This window comes from Pseudopodoces humilis, chromosome 5 (genome assembly GCF_049639895.1).
Source record: "Pseudopodoces humilis isolate 2021_Gansu_Grassland_sample_001 chromosome 5, ASM4963989v1, whole genome shotgun sequence".
In the NCBI taxonomy this organism is placed as follows: domain Eukaryota; kingdom Metazoa; phylum Chordata; class Aves; order Passeriformes; family Paridae; genus Pseudopodoces; species Pseudopodoces humilis.
Window position 1 is genome coordinate 732,014 of NC_142204.1, and position 21,738 is coordinate 753,751.

Here is a 21,738-nt window from a genome sequence, read left to right on the forward strand (position 1 = left end):
AAACCTACTGGATTCAAAATAAGGTTTTATGCCTACCTATGTTACAATTTAGAATTTTTAAGTGGAGAATGTGCTTCTTTATTTTTATTTTTTTTTTGAGCATTTTGTGATACCACAATAAAAAGAAGAAGATCTGGATTATATGTAGCAGATGTACCTGTATTCCCAGATGTATGCTAATATTCTTTTTAAAAATCAAATGTTGCTCTGTGTGGAAGATAGCAAGTTAGTTTCTTATTTTGAGAACTTATGTAAAGAATACTCTCTCCATTTAGATTTGTGATAATGTATATAATTAATATATATATGTATTTAATAATGTTATTAAAGAATCTCTCCTGTTGACTTTAGCAGCTAGAGTTCTTGATTGTTTTTTTTTTGTCTGAAGTAACCCCTGTAGGTAAGCAGGCTCACACAAAGACAGAAAGCAGGTTAATGGTGTTGGTTCCACTATTGCAGCTGGGTGAGGAGGGATTTTAAACTGATGCACACGAGATTGAGGACAACAGCTCAGTTACAAGAAAACTGCAGTTTCTGGTATTATCTGGAGCCACAGCTCAGCAAATCTGTCTTGTATATGGGAGGAACTTTTCTGGTATCCCTCAAAGAGGAGAAGTCACTTTAATATCATGTCCTTCAAGACAGGACATCCCTCATCGGTAGGGGGAGTGACAAATTCTGGTTTTGTGAAGGGATCTGGGAAGACAGCCAGCTCTGGGCCCCTTGCCTTCATTATGAATTAAAAGTGTAGTTTTTCTGGCAAGATAAAGCTAATCAGCCTTGTTGGTGTATTCACCGTGGTGCAAGACAAACACAAACTTCCCCATGATTGAAGAGGCAGGAAAAGCAAGGGTGTGTGCCATTTTTGAGGCTGCTGACATCAGTCTTCCTCACATGGCTTTTCCTTGCTCTCTGGCCTGCCAGGCTTCACAATTTCCAGCCCTTTCTGCCCCTGGGGGTTTTGTCTGAGCTGTGTCTGGAACATCATCAGTGATTTTGTTAGTCAGCTTAGGGACCTTCACTAGAACAAGGAAGGAGTGGCTTTCCAGTTTAAATCAAGAGTTTCTGGGATTCAGGAGTGAATTTTGAACCCAGTAGGCTGAACAGTTCTCAGGGCTGGGTCTCTGGACAGATTTATACAGTCTTTAAGAGTGTCATAAGGCACAAACATATCAACAGCTTTCAAATCTGTGATTTCACCCAGAGGGTAAGAGAACTGGGGGAGTGTCAGCAGAGAAAACTGAGGTCCCTTTGTCTCAGAATAACACACATTTAATACTTAGGATGCTCCTCTGCATGATGAAGAGGTTCCAGCAAATGATGGTACTAATTTAATACATTAGGTTCTTAACATTTTTAGGGGTTTATGAGTGTGGATCACTAAGGAATGTGAGAGTTTGATATTTAGTCACCTGTCATTGTGTTCTGAAGTAATTCTGTAAGAGCAGTGGTAGCTAAATACTGAAAAATACAAACACACAGTCATATTTAGTATTTACGGTGTGACTTCCTGATCCCTTGCTATTCATCAGTCCATATCCTTTCCAGGAGAATGAGGCAGGACAATCACAGCTGACTGGCCATGTTTTGCACTGGGATTTAAAGCATCCCTCCTTTCCAGAGCTCTTCCCTCAGGGTTTGCACAGTTTTACCCTGCAGTGTATCTTTGATCATAATAAATCAGTGGTTTGGGCAAAGTAATTCAGTGTCTGAATCGTAATTTAATTTAAAATCTTTGTTCAAGTTGTACAGCCTTCTGCTTGAGCAAGCCTAAATGATAATGTGAATGGAGTTTAGTTTGCTGTGAGGATTGCCTTTATAATCAGCATTAAATCCCATTTTTCCATCCTGTCCATTGGTCTGCCTCAATGGTTGGTCTTTTCTGCTCCCTGATTTCCATTCTTGGCTATTTCAGTGCTCTGAGGAGTTCAGCCTTTCCTCTCTTTGTGTCTTTTTTGACCTTTTTTGCTGCTATGGCAGTGTGATATGCAGCACTGTACCGTGTGTCCCTAACCAGGGAGGTATCAGTACTAATGTGACACAGGAATTATTATAGAACCAAAACCAACATCTCCAGCAAGTCAGGAAAGCATCATCACTGTTGCTGAGTAACAGAGATCAAGCTGCCATAGAACAAGGACTGTTGGTTTCACAGTAATTAGCAATGAAATGAAGCACAGGGTTTATCCAAGTAAAGAAGTTTAATTTTTAGTGTAGAAACTTTTTCTCTTTGCACTTCTAAAATGTTACTTTAAGTGTTAACCTTGTGAACCTTGAGATGTTCTAAAAGCAGTGTCCCAGCTTGTTAGTTTTATTCTGCTTCTTACAAAACAGAATATCAGAATTGTTAATAACAATTACTAGGTTTAATTTTCCCCCTTGTTTTACCAGCCTTGCACAATAAAGTACTTTTGTTTTTTTTCTTTTTTTGAACACTTGGGATCCATCAATATGAAATTATTCCAATTTGTAGTATTTGTGTTTTCTCTCTAATGAACTTTCCTAAGTCAAATCTCTGCACAATTTTGTCAAAGCCTATTCAGAGACTTGGAACAGCAGTGAGTAAATGTCCTCAGAAGAGTTGGGTTTTTAATCCTTTTGTGTTTGGTAGGTCATAGGAGTAAAACTTTGGAAAACACAGCCTTAGAGATTGCTTCATAATGTCAGGACACAGCTGAAAGGAGAATTAGCATGATGTTATTCTGCATGATTAGGCCAGGATTTCAACAAAATGGATGTTATTCATAATTAGATTGGGAAATTAATTACCAGATGATTTCAATTATGGCTCTCAGTATAATGACATTTTAATATATATTAAATAAATGAGTAATATCTAAACTTCATCAAAGAGGAGCAGCAGAGTTTAAACTATTTTGTTTTGGTATTTGTGATAGCAGTGTTTTCTTTTGATTTACTTGAGGGAATGGAAGTATCAGACTCAAGTTGGAGCCAACAGATTGCCTTGATGAACAACCAAGGTTGAAATCTTGGTGCTGGATAATGGCTGCAGTCTCCTGCCTGATGAATACCAACAAAGGTCACCCAGAGAAGCTCTGAGATAAATGAGGATTTTTAATGGATTATGTAATTAACCATATGCAACCAACCAACTGGCTCATGTATTGCCAAATCCAATCTCTTCTGAGCAGGTTTTGTGTTATTTGATAGCATTTGACACCAAGTATTGCCCATTGACATCAATGTCTGTGCTTTGAGGCACAGCCAGTGGCAGTGGGTTAGAAAGTGTCAAAGCCCTGCCCAGTTCCCTCCAGTGTCCACAGCAGAATTCTCATTCCAACACTGCTTTTAACTGCCTCAGCCTATTGGTATTATTGAACCTCCTCAGAATGAAGCAATTCCACAACTAAATTTAACTGGTTTACAGCTGTCTGAGGATGTGAGTCATTGCTAATGAGTAATATTTTCTAGGCAGTGCTTTGGAACTGAGACAATGCTAAAGAACAACATATACATTGGCTCCTCTGAAAATGTGAATTTCAGGACATTTATCAACTCAAAAACAGTTTTAATTCTTGGGGTCCTAATTTATTTTTTTTTTCCCCTGATTTGAATTGTGCTGGAGCATCTTTAGAAGCTTGTAAGGAAAACTTCTCTCACTGTCAGTTCTCAGAAAAAGCAAACTTTAGTGACAGATTGTGTTAGATTTGAAGGAAATTCAAGCTATTTATTAGCAGAAGAGAAAGCTTGCAAACATGATAGTAATATTTTGAGAACATGTTATGAAAGATCTGCTTTAAATACTGCTTGTTACAGGGAATGTGACAGTACAGAAAAATCCTTTACTATCTAGAAATTACTGGAATTACAGTTCATGGTGATTGTTGTTCTTAGTTCTGCTTTGCAGTGGTCTGTCAGCAAACTGGTGCTACCAGAGGTTGGCTGGGTATGCAAAAGAAAGGAGGATGAAAGAAAAAGGGATAGAAATAGATGTCCTTAGAGATTAATAATAATATAGATTATTAATAATATTAATAATTATTATTATAATGTATAATAATTAATATAAAATAATTAATTAATAATATAGATTAACTGTTTTTCTGGCTGGTATAAATACACTTACAAAGCACCCTTGTATGAAAAGGCAATGGAAAGAGAATAGTCTGTTGGATCAGTGTCAATTCTTTGTTGCTCCTTTATTAGAGGTACAAAAAAATTAACTGTCTGTGCAAGTCTTTTTCTTGAATCATCACTTCTTCCTGCACACCAGTCTTTTCTCAAGTCAACCTGATTGCAAGCTCAGGTCGAGAATAAGGCACTAATTTCATGAAGTGTCCTGCAATTCCTAAATTTCTTTTTCCTCTGCCTGCAAGTTGCTTCCTTTTGGAGCAGTAGCAACCTGTCTGTTTGTGAGCCATCTATTTATCTGACAATTAAGGTTTTACTTTAAGTAGAAATCACAAAACTGAATTCTTTGTCCTTCCTAAGCTGCATAACAACAAAGTACTTTATTTGTAAAGCTAAATTCTATAGAGCTTTATGCCAGTTTCAAAGGACTTTTTGCAGATTGGAGATCACAAGAGTAAGAATGACAGAAAGATTTTACCACGTGGAAAAGCAAGCAACTTTAGGCTGCTGGGAGCAGTTTAGTTAACTGGGAGCTGTTTAGAATTTTAACTGGACCACATGTAGCAGTACATATATATGAATGTCTGAGATGCAGCAGAATGCTGGAGTTTAGCCATTTAAAATCCACTTTAAGTCCTCTATGCTGTCCTCACCCTTTCTAGCCTGGTTCTTTTTCTTAAAGTAACTGTGTGTTCCTTTGCTAGCCCATCTAAGACTCAAGGTGTTACAAAATCCCACCATTTTAAAGTCAGCAACATCAGGACATTTCCCAAGTGCCCAATATTCCAGAGTGATGTTGCAAAGGCAGTGATGTTCCACGTGAGCGTTGAAGCAGAGGAGCAGTAGAAAGAAAACTTTATTGGGGAGCAAAATAAAAATGAATCCAGTGTTCCCTGGGATGGCTTTTAGTCTGATGGTTCAAGAACAAGAATGTAACTTGACAACAATGTGACCATATTCATATCAATTGTTTGGATCTAAAAGTAAAAAAAAAAAAAATCTTACTGAGTGCAGATGAACTTTGGATGAAACTCTGATTTGCATTTGCCAAAATCTAACTGAAAAAAAAGGGAAGTTGTTTGATCTGCCCTGAACTTTAAAACAACTTAAAAATCTCAGCCTTGCAAGAGGACAAGCTTTGCCTAAAGCTTCACATTGTTGGTAGTCTTGGGAATTTAACCTTTAAAATGAATATCAGGAATGTTGCTGTCAGTGGAATGGCTCAGTGCAGTGCTGTGGGTGAAAATCACCCCTGTGACAGAGAATCTCTGCATGCTGAATTAAATACACTGTTCTGAGATTCATGCTGGACTGTTCTAGCAGTACTTCTGCAGGATTTGCAATAGGAAGACAATTAAAATGGTGAGGTTTTCAGTGTGACATGGATAAAACTGGAGCTTAATCTTAGGAAACTTCCCAGTAATATCTGCTTACAGGTTTCCATTATGTTCTCCAAAACATGACTTTCAGAAATAGAGCAATAATTATAAATCCAGCAGTACAGCTCAGAACAGTCTCTAGTACTTGAGGTGATCTCTCAATAACCTCTTTCCTTTTTCCCCACAGCAGTATTTTTTAAAATATTTTTTATGCAATCCTGTCTGTTTTAACTGTGATGTTGTCATTTTGATTTTGATGCAAGCCCATCTTTTTCAGCTTCTCAAGTACTGTGGGACTCCAGCAATTCAAGCATGACTGTAGGCTCTCAAATTTTTATTATTACATTAGTAATTTTACCTTGAAGGGAGTGGCATGTCTCCACCTAGACAGAGCTGTAGCTGTTCTGTCATCACATGGCTGCTTACTCACCCGTCCTCCCTTCCAAAAACGCATCTTTTGTCCCCATGTTGGTACTCCTGATGTGAAGGAAACATTTCTGCCTGGGGTTGGTGGTAATCCATCATCTCCTTGTGGTCACTGACCCTGGAGCTGGGGTGACCAAGAGTGCCTTTTACAAAACCAAGGAAGAACTGTTAGGAGAAGTAACAGCTTATGTGAAGTTGTTGTTTATTTGGATGGCTGTGCCACAGGAATGGAACAGAAACCTTCTGAAACCCCTCTGATTGTTGAGATCCTATTTACACATTTATTTTATTTAATTTAATTATTTGTTCCCTGCTCCCCCCAGGGGAAAGCTGGGAACAAAAAAGTGGGAGGCTAAACAGAACCCAGAGATGCTCTTTTGCACATCTGCTCCTGTACCACTCTGAAGGAAAACTATCAAGTGTTAAACTGATGGTGGAAGAGGTTTAATGAGCACTTCATAAACCCACTTCATTTATTCAGAGGTCACTGATAGAACAGAAATTGTTTTTATTGTTTTTTTTCAATTTCCTCACACCCCAGGGCATGGCAAGAGGGTGGACACTGTCTCTGTGGAAGAGTTTCTCAGCTGAAGCATGATGCACAGGATCTAGGAACCTCTCACTACAGGAATCTGGGAATCTAGATGGATATTTAACTAGATGTGCTTCCTTTAAATCCCTGGGCTGGTTTTAATTTGCATTTGCACGGGCTTTTCACTGAGCCTGTGTTTGCAAGCAGCAGAATGCTTCCTTGCCCTTGGAGCAGAATGCCAGGGGAAACTTCTCTTGCCTCCACTCTGTGCTTCAGGGCTGGAAGGCAAAATAATTAGTTCCACACAACTAAGAATAAATCACCCAAGCTGAAAGATGATAGTGCCTGACAACTGGTAATGTTGGAAAAAATACTCTAGTAAATCATTATTGATGGGAAAATGGGTGTGCAGAGCAGATGATGCCAGTGTAGCCTTGTGCACCTTTACACTAAGGAAAATGTTGCTAACTGAGCCACAGATCACTGCCTTTACCTGCAAAATAAGTAAATATGGCAAGGAAAAAAGATGGTTAATAATTAAAAACAGTATATACTTTTCATTTTTATTTTGGGGTTTTTTTAGAAATATGGTACAGTAATAGATATATGGATATTCCTTTGGTTTGTGGAACATTTCTGAGTTCTGTCAGCTCAGAGTATTACAAGAATAAACAGTGCTCATGCAATCCTTGTGCTTCTCTGTGTTCCACAAGGCTTGGAGATTCCATTAAGGTTTATTTCATCTCTTCTTGGGTAGCAAAGAGACCCTGTTCTGGTTACCTGTTTCATTTTCACCAGTTTTTTGAGAATTTGTTCAGAATTTCCTTTTATTTTTTTTTCTTTTTTTTTCTTTTTTTTCTTTTTTTTGGTTAGGAGTGCATTGTCTATTCTTTTTTGAAAGGATCCTCAAACTACTTGCAAGGACATAAAAGCAAATTTCTTCATTAATTAACTATATGGACATAGTGTAGACTATTTGCTTTCTTCTTCAGGTTATGTCATTGTGGAGAGCCTGTACTTATAATTTAAGTATATTTATTAGTATATCATATTGCAGATTTAGGAGAAAAATGGAATGAAGGCAATTTATCCCATTTCACAGGGAAATTTTGCATTTATTATTACAGAAATATTTCATCTTTGCCCCATAATGCCATAATGTTTTCTGTAGCCTGAGGGCCAGCTCCTTCATTTATCTGACCCTGCAAAAGGCACAGCTGGAGCTGCAGTGGGCTTTTCAGGCAGTGCCCAGATGTGACTGGGGATATTTTGGCACAGCTGCTGTTCCCTCAGTGACACCAAACCCCACCTTTCACTGCTCCAGGCTGAAAAGGATGCATGTAGCCAGCAGGAACAGACAGCTCCACGCTCCATACACATCCCATTTTTGGTGAAAATGGGAAAATCCCATAGAAAACATTGTCCCTGAAGCATGAAAATGCACGCTGGGCTCGTGCTAAGAAATGCTTGTGCTGCCTTGCTAAGCACCTTCACACGTGCTGAAGCTGGATTATTTAGCTTTTATTTCTTTCTTTCTTTCTTTTCTGAATTATTTATTATTTAGCTGCCTCTCTTGTGTGCTTTGCTCCCAGCAGAAAGCTGCTCTGCACAACCCCCTCTCCAGGCAGCCAGAGCTTTGGCCAGAGCCCTTCTCCTCCAGGAGTAAACACCAGTCTAAGAATAACTCAGCCTTTTCTGTAGTGTGTTTTCATGGTTAGCTGTCCCAGCCTGTCTAGACAGCTGATGGCACTGGGAGCTGCTGAGGTCTAAATCAGCCACCCTTGGGCACCAGAACCTTGCACTCAGGGCTGCTGGGGCTCTCTCTGAAGCTCCATGGCTTAATGGAGCTTCAGAGCTTCATTAAACAGCTGATGTGAGTGTATAAAAAAGGGATTTTCAGTTCTTACACTTATTTCTGACTGCTGTGACATGGCTCTGGTTATGGTTTTTTTGGTGGGCTTTAATTTTGTTTCGTGGTGTTGTGCCCAAATTCAGTTTTTGAGCATCAATTGAAGGCCTAGAACTTTTTTCTTTTCCTAATAGAAACAAATGATGAAGATAAAGCAATCCCCCTGTTCTGCTGTGCTCCACATGTAATTTCAGTACAGATGGCATGGTAGTGCACGTGTCACAGAGCCATTTGTAATCACAGAAACTCTGGTTTCCCAGGGCTGAAGAGTAAAACTGTATTTCCAGTAACCAAGCAGCTGCAAACTGCTGTACAATAGGTGAAACAGAAGGCTAATTAATGCTTTAATTTATCATGATGAATATGGGGCCAGGTAGCCTTTGGGGTTGTCTGGGGGCAATATTTCTTATAAATACCTTTGAAAGAGCCTCTTGCTCCGAGTGTTTTGGAGTTGGGTGCCTCACATGCCCCGTGTCATTCATTAGTCTACAATGTGCCTTTGCTGATGCAAGAATTGTCAGAACAACACAAAAAGGAAACAGCTGAGAAATCTGTGTACACTTCACTCCTGTGTTGATAAATTTGTTGTTGAGGTGTTATCATCATGTTAATGTACCTGTTTCTTTTGATGTGTGGATATGCATGAAAGGGGGCTGGCATTAGGTCTTCTCAGAGTATCAAAAGAGATGTTCAGATCTCCTAATCAGATGAAATTCTACACCCACAGAAATCAAGGCTGATACATTTTCCCCCCAGGGGATGGCACTTTGTGTTGGTCCATCACATAGCAAGGCACCATGTAAGATAAACAAGCAACTCGCCAGTACAGCAAAAATTACGATGGCTCCAAAGAAAATACTTAAAATAATAATATTAAATAACATAAAATAATAGAATGACTTAAAAATAAAAAGATTATTTAAAAATAATAAAAACCTCTTCACAAGTTTCTTAATTATCAAGTGCTTTTTTTAGTTTATGTCTGCAGTAAGGTTTCTGTCAGTTTCTTTCCTTCCTTAATGTGTTTCGTTGTTCGTGTGTTGATCATCCTTCTGTGACACAGTGCCCAGCATCCTCAGAAATTTGGAATAATGGCTTTTCTGTATGCTGTTCTTGTGAATAATACCCTTCAGAACTTGCTTGCTCTGAATTTATTCCCGATTGTTGGGAAGTTTGCCGATTCCTTGTTAGATTTGATGGGTTTGGTTACGTCACTTGTTGTTTTGAGGGAGGATTTTAAGAACTAGGCTTTATTTTCCTTAAGAATAATTTTAATCATTTAATGTACCCTAAGATGATTTTGGCTGGTTTTCCTTGCTGTTGTCTTACAACGGGCTCCTTTTGTTGAAGATCGAGAACCTGCAAGAGCAGCTGAGGGACAAGGAGAAGCAGATGAGCAGCTTGAAGGATCGAGTGAAATCCCTGCAGGCCGACACCACCAACACCGACACTGCCCTGACCACGCTGGAAGAGGCGCTGGCGGAGAAAGTGAGCGTGGGAAGCGCTGCTCCTTCCCTGCGGCGTCCCGGCCGCTGCTGCCCTGCCCGGTCCCCATCCCAATCCCGATCCTGATCCCTGTCCCATGCCCCTTCACATCCCCCATCCTGATCCTGTGCTCGTTCCTGTTCCCGATCCTGATCCTGTCCCCATTCCTGTACCCCATCCTGATCCTGATTCCACGCCCGTTCCCAATCCCCTTCCCCAATCCCGTGCCTGTTCCCATTCCCATTCCCATTCCCATTCCCGTTCCATTCCTGATCTTGTTCCATTCCCATTCCATTTCCCGTTCCCATTCCCAATCCCGTTCCGTTCCTGTTCCCAATCCCATTCTGTTCCCGTTCCCATTCCCAGTCATGTTCCCATTCCCGTTCCCATTCCTGATCCCGCTTCTGCTTCGTTCCCATTCCCCATCCCGTTCCCAGGTTCCCATTCCCATTCCTTCTCCCATTCCGCTCTCGTTCCCGTTCCCATTCCTATTCCCATTCCTGTTCCCATTCCCGTTCCCATTCCTGATCCCATTTCTGTTCCATTCCCGTTCCCATTCCCACTCCTGATCCTGATTCCATTCCTGTTCCCATTCCCGATCCCATTCCCATTCCTGATCCCATTCCCGATCCCGATCCCCATCCCATTCCCATTCCCATTCCTGATCCCATTCCCATTCCCGATCCCATTCCTGATCCCATTCCTGTTCCCATTCCCGATCCCATTCCCATTCCCCATCCCATTCCCAATCCCATTCCTGTTCCCATTCCCATTCCTGATCCCATTCCCATTCCCATTCCTGATCCCATTCCCATTCCCATTCCCCATTCCCATTCCCAATCCCATTCCTGATCCCATTCCCAATCCCATTCCTGATCCCATTCCCATTCCCATTCCCATTCCCCATCCCATTCCCGATCCCATTCCCATTCCCGTTCCCATTCCCATTCCCATTCCCATTCCCCATCCCATTCCCATTCCCATTCCCATTCCCATTCCCATTCCCATTCCCGATCCCGTTCCCGGTGCCCGTCCATGGCGGCGGGGCCATCCCCCGCTAGGGTGCGCTGCAGGACGCGCGGGGATTATCCCCGAGTACAAATACTGACAGCCAATAAATAAATAAATACATACATCCACTATACACTTATATACACACTATAAATACTGACTATAAATAATACCTAGTATTTAGTGATAAATTCTTGTCATTTTATTTTAAAATTTTAAATTCCTGTAAATTTATTTAGTGATAAATTTTTGTAATGCTCCAGAGATAACAGATTGTCCCATTCTCTTTTGGTGGGATAACACCTTGGGCTAATTAAATATATATTCTTCTAGATTCCCAGAGAAGCAGGACTACAGCTCCTTAGTCTGTCAGATCCTATGAACTATGGTTAAATTTTACCTGAATTTGCTTGCATCCTTTCAGATTCCAAAATATCCAAAGCTCCGTTGATATCAGGTGTATCGAAAAGTTATTTTGTTGCTTTTTCTTACTGTACATAAATCCCAGCATCCCATAGGCACCACACCCCTTCTTTGAAGAACCACTGATTTAACTGTACATTTTAGAAAAATAAGATTTAAATAAGTCAGGAGGCAATATCTAATACATCCTGGTTTAGGTTGATTTTGATAATCAGAAGCAGATGAATTGGGTTGCATTTGAACAGCACTGTGAACTTTCAGGGATCCAGAAATCCTGGTGTTTCACAGCCACAAATCCATAGATTCCTCAAGTTTGCTCCTTCTTGAGGATCTTTGGAGCTGTAAAGAAAAGAAAAGAAAATGGCACACTTGTCAGAAGTGTTGTGAGGAGGAGCCTGAGAAGCTGAGTTGAGTAAGAGGGATTTCCTTCACAGAGTGCTTTCTTTTGTCAGGAAAAGACCATTGAGCGTTTAAAGGAGCAGCGTGACAGAGATGAACGAGAAAAACAGGAAGAGATCGACAACTACAAGAAAGACATTAAGGACCTGAAAGAGAGAGTCAGCATTTTACAAGGAGATCTCACAGAGAAAGAGGTTGACCAGCAATCCCAATCTATTGTGACAGAATCATTTATTGTCTCTATTTGTGTTACATTTGAGATGAGGAAAACTGTGCCTTTGTAGTAATTGTCCTTGGACAAAGCTGAGCTGGTAGAGTACACCACTGGAGAATTTGGCAATCTTCTTTTCAAAACTCAAAACAGTACAAAAATACATACCAAGAGAGTACTAAGGTTTTGTCTACATGGAAATCAGCATTTGACAGGGGAAAAGAAAAAAGCAAACGTGAAAATTGTTTAGAAAGAAGTTGAGATGTGCTTTGGAGTAAGGTGGCATGAATCAGTTTCACCCCGTGGAAGCTGTATACAGAAATGTTTTCAACTCTCTCAGTGGCTAAATCTTCTACCCACATACAATTTTAAATACAATTTTATTGGAAACCAGTTGTTCTTAAACATGACTGTCACTGGAGCACAAGTTCCATTTTGCAGAATTGTCCATCTTTAAAAATTACTTCGAAATTAATTTAGACAAGATTTTATTTTGATACTGAAAGCCTGAATTAATTCAAGCTGTCTTAAGTCAGTGACACAAACAACCTGAAATGTTCTAAATTAGGTCCTGAACATAGTGTGAAGGGATAGGAGGGAGATAAAGACAGGAAAAAAAACTAAATATTGCACTTACTTGATAATTATTTCACATCTTTATATTTAGACATCATTACTGGATCTTAAGGAACATGCCTCATCATTAGCTTCATCTGGACTGAAGAAAGATTCAAGACTCAAGACACTGGAAATTGCATTAGAACAGAAAAAGGAGGAATGTTTGAAGATGGAAACACAACTGAAGAAGGTAATCTTAGTGCATGTTTATAAATGTGTTGTAAGCATATGGTTCTAAACACATTGCCCATGTCTAAAAGATGTGAAGTAATTTCTAGTTACTCAAGAAAATACAAAAAAAATTAAAAATAAATATAAAATATATAAAAAATTGGTAGCCTCCCATTACATGTGGAGTAACTTCTAGTTACTCAAGAAAATATGAAAAAATTAAAAATACATAAAAATAAATATAAAAGATACAAAAAATTGGTAGCCTACCATTACATGTGTGAAGTAATTTCTAGTTACTCAAGAAAATATGAAAAAAATTAAAAATACATAAAAATTAATATAAAAAATACAAAAAAATTGGTAGCCTACTATTACATGTGGAGTAACTTCTAGTTACTCAAGAAAATACGAAAAAAATTAAAAATACATAAAAATAAATATAAAAAAATATAAAAAATTGGTAGCCTACTATTACATGTGGAGTAACTTCTAGTTACTCAAGAAAATATGAAAAAAATTAAAAATATATAAAAATAAATATAAAAAATACAAAAAATTGGTAGCCTGCCATCACATGTGTGAAGTAACTTCTAGTTACTCAAGAAAATATAGTTAAGATTCACTTGAATATTTTATACCTGTAATAAGTTTGCTTATTTCCTTAATAACACTTTTTCCAGCTGTTTTTAATTTCTTAATGGGCTTTGCTGTAGCTTGCACAGAAGTAAAAAAAAAATATTTTAAAGGCTTTCACTTTTTGTGAATGCATTGCAGGTATTTATTCAGGCAGTTTGACATTTTCAAGATGAAATAAGAAATAATTATGAAAGATAATCCAACTCCATTTTAGAACTTCTAAAAACTCGTTTTTGCACCTCTGTATTGTTATCAATTGCAAATAATTGTCATAATTAACCTTTAATGGCTGTGTGAGAGCATTCAGTTTAAAACTGAATTAGAGGTTCATTCTGTGGAGTGTTATGGCATTATCTTGGTGCAGGTTTGAATGAGACACATGCAGGAATTAAGGTCTCATGTAGCTCCTTAAGATTAAATGGCTAAAAGCTTTTTTTTTTAGGTTCTTCCCTGACAGTTTGAATGGAGAAATGTCTAACATCGACCTTGCTTCCCTTGCCTCATATTCCCAGTGAACAGTTTGGGTATTTGCAGTCAAACCTAGAGCCCTAGAAGTTAAAAAGCTGGCAGAGGAGCCTGAACTGGACTACTGTTAAGGCATTAAATAAAAAAGACTTGGGTAGCCCTTGCAAAAATCTCTTGCTAACCTCAGAGCCTCAGAGAAATTGTGAACCATGCAGGCTTCCCCTCCTTCTGTAAAAGGGATTTAACTTCACACTAAACAAAAAAATGAACCAAGTGGAGCACAAGGGTGCTGATAGTGGTTGATAGTGGTTTTAGTTCCATGTTAGTGTCTCCACTGAAGTATCCACTTCTTGTTGCTATTCCTCTTCTCCCTAATTCCTCTTCTCACTAGTAACTGTTCTATGTTGATCCTTGACTTAGAGACTGAAACTGCTCTGGTTTTCATATTGGGGGTTTTATTTTCAGATATTCACACCATGGTTATGCAAATCTGTGTGCTCACTGTTCTATTTATTCTACGTTCACTGCTTCTGTGCTCAGCTGTCATATTGCTGCCAGCAGGAGATGCAGTGGGAGATTCTGAGATCATAAATCCCATCTCATAAATGTTGAGTTTTCATGGCCTGGTGTCCTGTCTTCATTTTGGCTCAGAGGGAATCATTCCAGGCAAAGCACACACAGCAGGTTCTCCCCCTGTTTTTCTGTGAAGTGCTGTTATGCTCTCTGGTGGTTTTTCTTTTCTTTAGGAAAATCTTTGTCCAAGCTACTATTTTAATGTATTGGTTTTATAGTGAAAAAGTTTTTCTTTAGTTGTTTTTCTTCAGGACACTCTTTTCCCAGCATTTTCTGCCTTCTCTTTCCCAGCCACTATACTTTAATTTTGTTTTTTCTAATCTGGGAGAGACCAACTAATATTAGAAGTTTTTTTCCAGGAGAGATGGGTGTATTTTTGTCCATCTTCATTTCCAGTGCATAGTTTTTCTCCCTACAGATATACTCCTTATTTCTGGGGAGGAAAAGGAGTGAAAACCATATGTTAACAAACTTCCCCTTTCTGCAGTTCTAGGAACTTTTCACCAGAAAATATTAGCAGTGATTCCTTGCCAGGAAAATACCTCTACATTCAACAGGCTCACGCAGAGGTTATTTTTTTTTATTTTGTTGGGTTTTTTTAATCTGCTGTGGTGTTCTTTCTTCAAATTCAGGAGGATAATATCTTTCAAAAAACAGGAAAAAAAATGACTGAATGAAGTGTTGGTCCAAATTCTGTCTTTCCCAGAAAGAAAATTGAATTAGCTTGGCTAGTCTAATACAGACTCTGCTGATTTTTATTTTGTGAACATGGATTTTCTCCCACAGCTGAAAACAGTACTGATAATATTGGTAGATGAGACTTGTTCTCAGCTGATAATTTCATTTTTTATTTTTTTTTAAGAAGGGACAATAAATAATGTATTCTCCATAGAAAGAAAATGGCTGCCAGGGAAATCAGGATTTTTTGTAGCACTAAAAGTAAAAACAGAGCAATTGTGATTCAGTTACTGAATCAGTTTACTGAACCATTCAGCTGTCTTGAAATTGGTACAAGGGAAGCACCAGCAATTAAAGTCCTCAATCTGTGAAACTCATCTGTAAACCCAAAGAAAGAACTACATTAAATGTGTGGGGACTGGACAAATCTGTTCAAGTGAAAAAAATCAAGGTGAAATTTGGAACTTGCACGAGGGTAACTGCACACATTTCTCATGTTCCAGAAGCTGGTCAGTAACGCATGCTAAAACCACTAATTAAGATTCTGTCGTCTCAGTAAATGAATGTTGCAGTTATTATTTTGAATTCTTTTCTTGTTGCATCTTTTCTGTTTCTCTCTCACACAGTTCCTATCCCAAATTTGCTCCATCTTTTCCTATCTTCTTTCTCCCTTTAGCACCCTGAAGTTTTATTGAGTCATCCATCCAAGCTAGTAAGTTCCCTGGCAATCTGAGAGGCTGTTGCCAGCACATTGAATTTTTTGTGTTGCATGTGTATTCACCTGTGCTTTTGTAGTTGGACCAACACAGAGTGCATTGGTGAATTCCTTCAGTGGTGGGGATGGACAGTATGGATACAAACAAAAAGCAGTGGGATGTCTGAGCAGTCACGTTCCAAAAAGCTTTCTGAGATGTTTTCACTGTTTGACTGCCTCTGTCTGACTGCATTTTTGTTTGGACAGCTTAATATTGTGTCAGTGTTTTGTTTCCCTTTGCTGCTGGTGCTTGAAATGTCCTGTAGCTTTTCTGTCACCTCCATTGTCCATGCACTTTCAGGGCAAGAAGGTGGAATTTCCATGCAAACCAAACTTCTTGCTTGTTCTGTAACACCGGGCACAGCAGCACATCAGAAATAACAACAAAGTTACAGCTGCTGAAAGGCTGCTCAAAAACTTGTGTAAGCATTCAGCTGGCTGGTACTACAGCAATTTCATTTTGGATCCTATTTCCAAGTCTCCTGTTTGATGTCAAAGAGCACTCCTGTCAAGGAGTGTTTGTATAATAATATCTTGTAATATTGTGTAATACAATATCTGTAAATTGTGTAATCCAAGGTGGTTTTCATCAGAGATTTCTTTTGTGGCTCTGTGCAGAGAAAGTGGTGTTACAGAACTTTCAGGAGTCTGATACCTGTGTTACTCTTGGCAATGTTCAGGGTAAATGGACTTGTCTATCATTGTCTGAGAGTCAGGGAAATGCTGGGGCTTGCAATTGTTCCGTTTTTGTGCCATCCCATACCAGAAATTCTTTAAACCTGGCTAAATAGTGTCGATAAGGAGTTGAGAAAATAAGATATAATACAAAAAGATTGTACTTGGTGCAAACAGGCAGAAGAATTTGTGTCAGGAGAGCACATTGTCTACAAAACCTTTACTAGCATGCAAAATTTTGGGGAGTGTGAAGAGAGAGAGAAGCTGGGGAGCGAGCTGTGTATTTTATTCTGCAGTATGATACAGCAAACACACGGGATGAGGGACAAGAGGCTTTGTGAAGGCCAGCTTGGGTGGGGTGGTGAGCAGTCTGCTCTGCTGGAAGGTGTCCCTGCCCACAGCAATCATCTTTAAGGACCCTTCCAACCCAAACCACCCCACTGTTCTGTGATGGCTTTTAATGTTCCATCCTGAGCATGACAATGTCAGCATCATCTCATGCAGCAGAAAGTTGGACAGGTTTTCTCCTCCCTGATCTTCTTGTACCTAAAAAAATAAAAAATAAATTAAATTTACCTATTTACCCCTCTCAGAAAAACTTGGGAAGATAACAGTCATTTAAAATAAAATAAATATTCAAAATTTAGGAAATGGCCAGTGTCACACCGTGTGGTCTTTCTCATTTTTCCTTGGGAAGTCATTTGTGTAGAATTTAATAACTAAATTATTGTCTGCTGGAGTTTTGATGTTTTCAATATTGCATGACAAATGCTCCAAGATTGAGCCACAAAAATGTGATAAAGATGATAATCATCTAGAGGAATTAGAGGATAAAACACTTTTTAAATAGTAAGAAAGCACTGTGTATAAGGCAGGATACATTTACATTCTGCTTTTCCACCTGCACAACAGGTATGATCATGCATCCTCATTTCCCACTGGTGGTGTTAAGAAGTGATTAATTGTGATTAGCATGACAGAAAGAAAATTGGGGAATTATTTCTTTTAATGTCGTGTTGCAGTTCAGAACAAACACCACATAGAGCCATACACTGAATATCCAAAGAGTGGCACTAAATGTGGCACTAAAAGTGGCACTAAATACTTGAGTCCTGTTTCTGTAAACAGTGCTAGCCCTGGCCAGGTGAGTAAGGACCAGCTCAGAGGAGCCAGGTGAGGCATTAAAATTCCCTCACAAAGAGAAATGTCCTGTGGGCATTTCCCTCCTGATTTTGCACGCTCTGTGTTGGGGCAAATCCAAACAGAGCAAATTGTTAATGTTTAATGACATCTGTGGGAACTTGTATCTCTCTGAAGAGATCACTTTTCCATTTTTTAATGGAATTTATTTTAAAATTTCCATTTTTTTTTAAGTAATGGAAATTTCCTCTCTTGAGGTGTCTTCCTGTCTTTATGGTTCTTCATAAAGAAAATAATTTGTTTATGAATTGATTCCAATTGAACACTTGCTTATTCAGTGTCCAAAATTTGCATTTCCATTAGCAAAGATTAGCCATGTAGAGATGGCTAAAAGACAGCAAATAACTCTCTGTGACACACTCAAGTTTACATAGTACATCAGAGAATTTCTTGAGCCTTTTACTTCCATTACAGCCTTTCCAAAAAGTGTTTTTTTTGCAGTTTGGGTTGTGTAGAGGCTTGGAACTAAAGGAGGAGAAAGTCTGGTTGTTTTTAAAATTTACAATTCTGTTAGAACTCATAAAGGCCCGATAGAAGACAGCACAGATGTTTTATCAGTTGAATTTCTGCCTTTGTGGTAGGAAAAGTACAGAAGGTGGGTAAAGTGTTTGTCTTTTGCAGTAAATAATTGTAATATATTTTTGTATTTGTGTGTGCATTCACTATTTTTAGGAGACATGAGGCACCCTTGGAGGTAGGAGGGTGGATTAAAATGGGATTTCAGATTCTTGGGAACTTTTACTTCATGGCCAAAAGTTCTTGGCAACATTTGTATGTGAAATGTTAAACTGAATTTACTGTCTCAATTCATAGGTAAAAGTAGAAAGTGTTTGCTGTGAGTTATTTGCTGTTTGATTTAGTTAATATTTTAGGCATATTGATTTGGAGTCTTGGTCATAATGTTTGGAATTTTTATTTACATTTTAGAACCTTTCAGTTAGATCTGTGCTATTGTTATGTTCCCTGTCTCTGCCACAGTTTAAGCTGTGTAAGATTATCTTACCTCTTAAAAGAGAGGTTTTTGGCACGAGAAATATCAACTTAGAAAATTCTTTTTAATGTGTTTTGTCTTCCATTCCTCTCCATCTGTAAATATTGGTTATTTCTATGAAACCTTGATCATCTTTGTTTTAGTTGTAGAGTTTGGCTTTGTCAGCTGATTTTCTGTGGAAGCAGTAGAAGTTAGAGTACATTTCTATATTTCAGGAACAATCACTCTTTCTTATGCTCTTCAGGTTCCTGAAGCAGTCACCCCATCACTTACCACATTCCAGATGGGAAATGATGGCTAAGAGCAGGAAAGCAGAAAAAAGCAGGAAAGCTGTTAAACCACCTCTGAGTTTATAGTCCCTCTTAAGAACTGGGAGAGCATATCCAGAGCTGTAAACTTAAACTATTCTCAGTGCTGAACCACTTTGAACTTGAAACTGAATTCACACTGGCAAAGATTAGTACTGATCAGATGAGCTTTGCTAATAAAAGCAGAGCTTAAGAAGGTGCTGGGTGCACATTTTTCCCAGCTAGAATGTGACTGTTCCTCCCACAGATCAGAATGAAAGGTGCAGGCTTGGCTGGGCTCACAAATTCACCTGTTTGATGCCACAAACATCAGGAGCACAGAGAGCTAAAGACAGGCTCAGGAGTGACAGCTGAAGGGTTTAAATAACCTCTAATCAGCTAAACTCAATGGCCCGTGGAGATGAGAAAGTGCAGTGTTCCCTTCACCCTCAGCAAGCTGCTTTTGATTTAATTGAGAAATTAATTGATATTAAATTATTTACTAATTTAAATTATTTATTGGTTTAAATTATTTATTAATTTTAATTATTTATATTAAATTAAATTATTTATATTAAAATTGATAAATTGATTTAATTTTTATCACACTTCTTTTATACACTATCACATTTGTTGGTAACTGTATTGAAAGACAGCAGATTTACAAAGACTGTCAGGCAGAGGTGAAAGTCAAACTTACTGAAATAATCTTATAGTATCTTAATACAGGAGAAACTCTCGGTGCATTTGTCATTTCGGATGTTGATTCTGCTTCAAAAATGAAATTACTACTTATTTTGGAATCTCTGTACACCTTAGATGGGTGGGGCAAGTTGTATGTGAGGTTTTGGGTATTTTTTTCTGTGAATATAGGAATTCATTATTTGTGTTTAGCTTTTTGGTTAAAGGAAAAAAAAACCAAGATGAATTATTTTGCACAGTGTTGCACTGGGAAGGCAGCCAATTTCATCTGTTCCAGATCTTGATGTGAGTTTGTGGGAAACCTCTAAATGCATTGGTTTTCTCCCTTATACAAGAAATGAATCCTGTAGGATTTTAGATCCGCTGGTGAAACACGTATTTGGTACAAAACCCACAAAATGGACCAAAATCACTCACTCAGTAACTCACAGTGCAGGAAGTGGTCTCCAGTTTACAGCACATCACTTTGTGTTAGGTGAAAGTATCCAAACTTGTGTGCATTATATACAAATAACATGTGTTCCGTGTCTTAACTCAGAATTTATGTCCTGTAAATAGCCCTTTGCTTCTATAAGAACCAGACACTCTGACTTGCTGGCTAATTCTCTAGAAAAGAAAATTTATTTCCTCTTCTCAGCAGTGCCTCTTGGGTTGTTGTGGAGATGCTTTTATTAGCAGAGTAAAATAAATCAGGACTGTTCTGACAGTCCAATTGCATTAGGTCTTACAACTTCTTTTGAATTAGTGAGTTTAACAAGCCAGGCTAACAGCCTAACTTTGCTTTCTTTTAAAAGAAGTTTCTTGATAATCTGATCATGTATTTTGGACGACTTTTAAGAGCCTGGAGGAGTATTTGTTAAAACAAACACTTTGAGATGTTGGAGACATATCTAAATCCAGTACAGAAGAACTCAGGCTCTGTCTGGTGAAAACCAGACTTAACTCTATACACAATGTCCCTTAGAAGAATACAGATGATGTATAGGTGCCCCCAAAAACAGTATTCCCAATTCCCTCTGTCTGGGAAGGAAGGATTGGAGGGGTTTGTTTGAAATTGAAGGTGTAGTTGAAAAGGAAATGAAATCAAGTATTTCAGATTTCCTGCAGGCTGGAAATCCCAAAAAAGCATTTCAGAAACAGCCACCAAGGCTCTTTCCAAAGTCAGGTGTGTCCCCTGGTGCTCACGGGGCTGACACACTTGTCAGTCTCACTGTTGCCACATCCTCCTGGAGCCTGCATCCTCTTAGGGCATTAATTACACTTCCACTCGCTGTGGAGAGCCCCTTCCTTCCAAGGGTGTGGGATTTGTGCTTCTGGGGCAGTGAGGAATCTGGAAGCAGTGACATCCCTAACCCCAAAAAGCTTCTCAAAGCCTCCAGGCTCACGGGGGTGCGCTTGGGGCAGCCTCAGGCCAGAGCCTGGACAGGGTTTGCAGTCCTGCAGGTCAGTGGCTCTGGAGGGTCAGGGTTTGACTGGAAAGTCACTCAGAATCAGGGAGCCTCCTAAGTGTTGCTAAATGTGTTACCTGAGGAAAGGGCTCCACTCTTCCACCAGTTTTGCTTATTGGGCACTCTTGCTGACATCTGTCTGGGAGACCTGGGGAGTGCCAAGCATTTTGTTCTAGGATAAAATACTGTCCAGCTTAATCAGCTTTTTGGAATTCTTTTTTAAAAAAACCAGCCACAACAGCTTAGTATTGACCCTCAGACAAGAGCTGCAGGGCTAAGGCCCTGGAACAAGGTCAGTCCCATTAAAAACAGGCATCAAGACGTTCCACAGTCCCGGAATAATTCTGCTCCAGGAGTCTCCTGGATTCTGCTAGAATGTGGCCTTGGCTTTAAATAAGCTAATTAAAAACTAGACACTTCAAGGCAAAAAATGTTGGGGTCAACAAATGGATATTTTCCTCCAGTCTTATTTTACTGAATAACTAAACAGATTTAGCCAAATGTAATTTTGCTATTTGGTTCTTTGGAAGCAGCAGCTTTCTGCCCTGAGTTTTTTACTGCTGCAGTTCTCTCCAATTACCTTTAAAAGCAACAGAGTCCTATTCTATCAGATCTAGACTCAGTGTGCTTTGGAGCAGAAGGTTGGCAGCTTGTAAAACAACTTTCCACA

At 38.9% G+C, this 21,738-nt stretch overlaps 1 protein-coding gene across 10 annotated transcripts in view; it reads left to right on the forward strand.

Annotated features, from left to right (window-relative positions):
* Positions 1–21,738, forward strand: part of ERC1 (ELKS/RAB6-interacting/CAST family member 1) — a 274,756-nt gene that overhangs the window by 94,224 nt on the left and 158,794 nt on the right. For 6 of the 10 annotated variants that reach the window (XM_014259338.2, XM_088054896.1, XM_088054900.1 and 3 more), the window contains 4 exons: positions 9,689–9,826; positions 11,710–11,850; positions 12,535–12,675; positions 15,688–15,723. In XM_014259338.2, coding sequence (XP_014114813.1) covers positions 9,689–9,826; positions 11,710–11,850; positions 12,535–12,675; positions 15,688–15,723 — 456 coding nt within the window. The remainder of the gene's footprint in view (positions 1–9,688; positions 9,827–11,709; positions 11,851–12,534; positions 12,676–15,687; positions 15,724–21,738) is intronic. The other 4 variants (XM_088054899.1, XM_088054901.1, XM_088054904.1 and 1 more) reach the window with 2 other exon arrangements.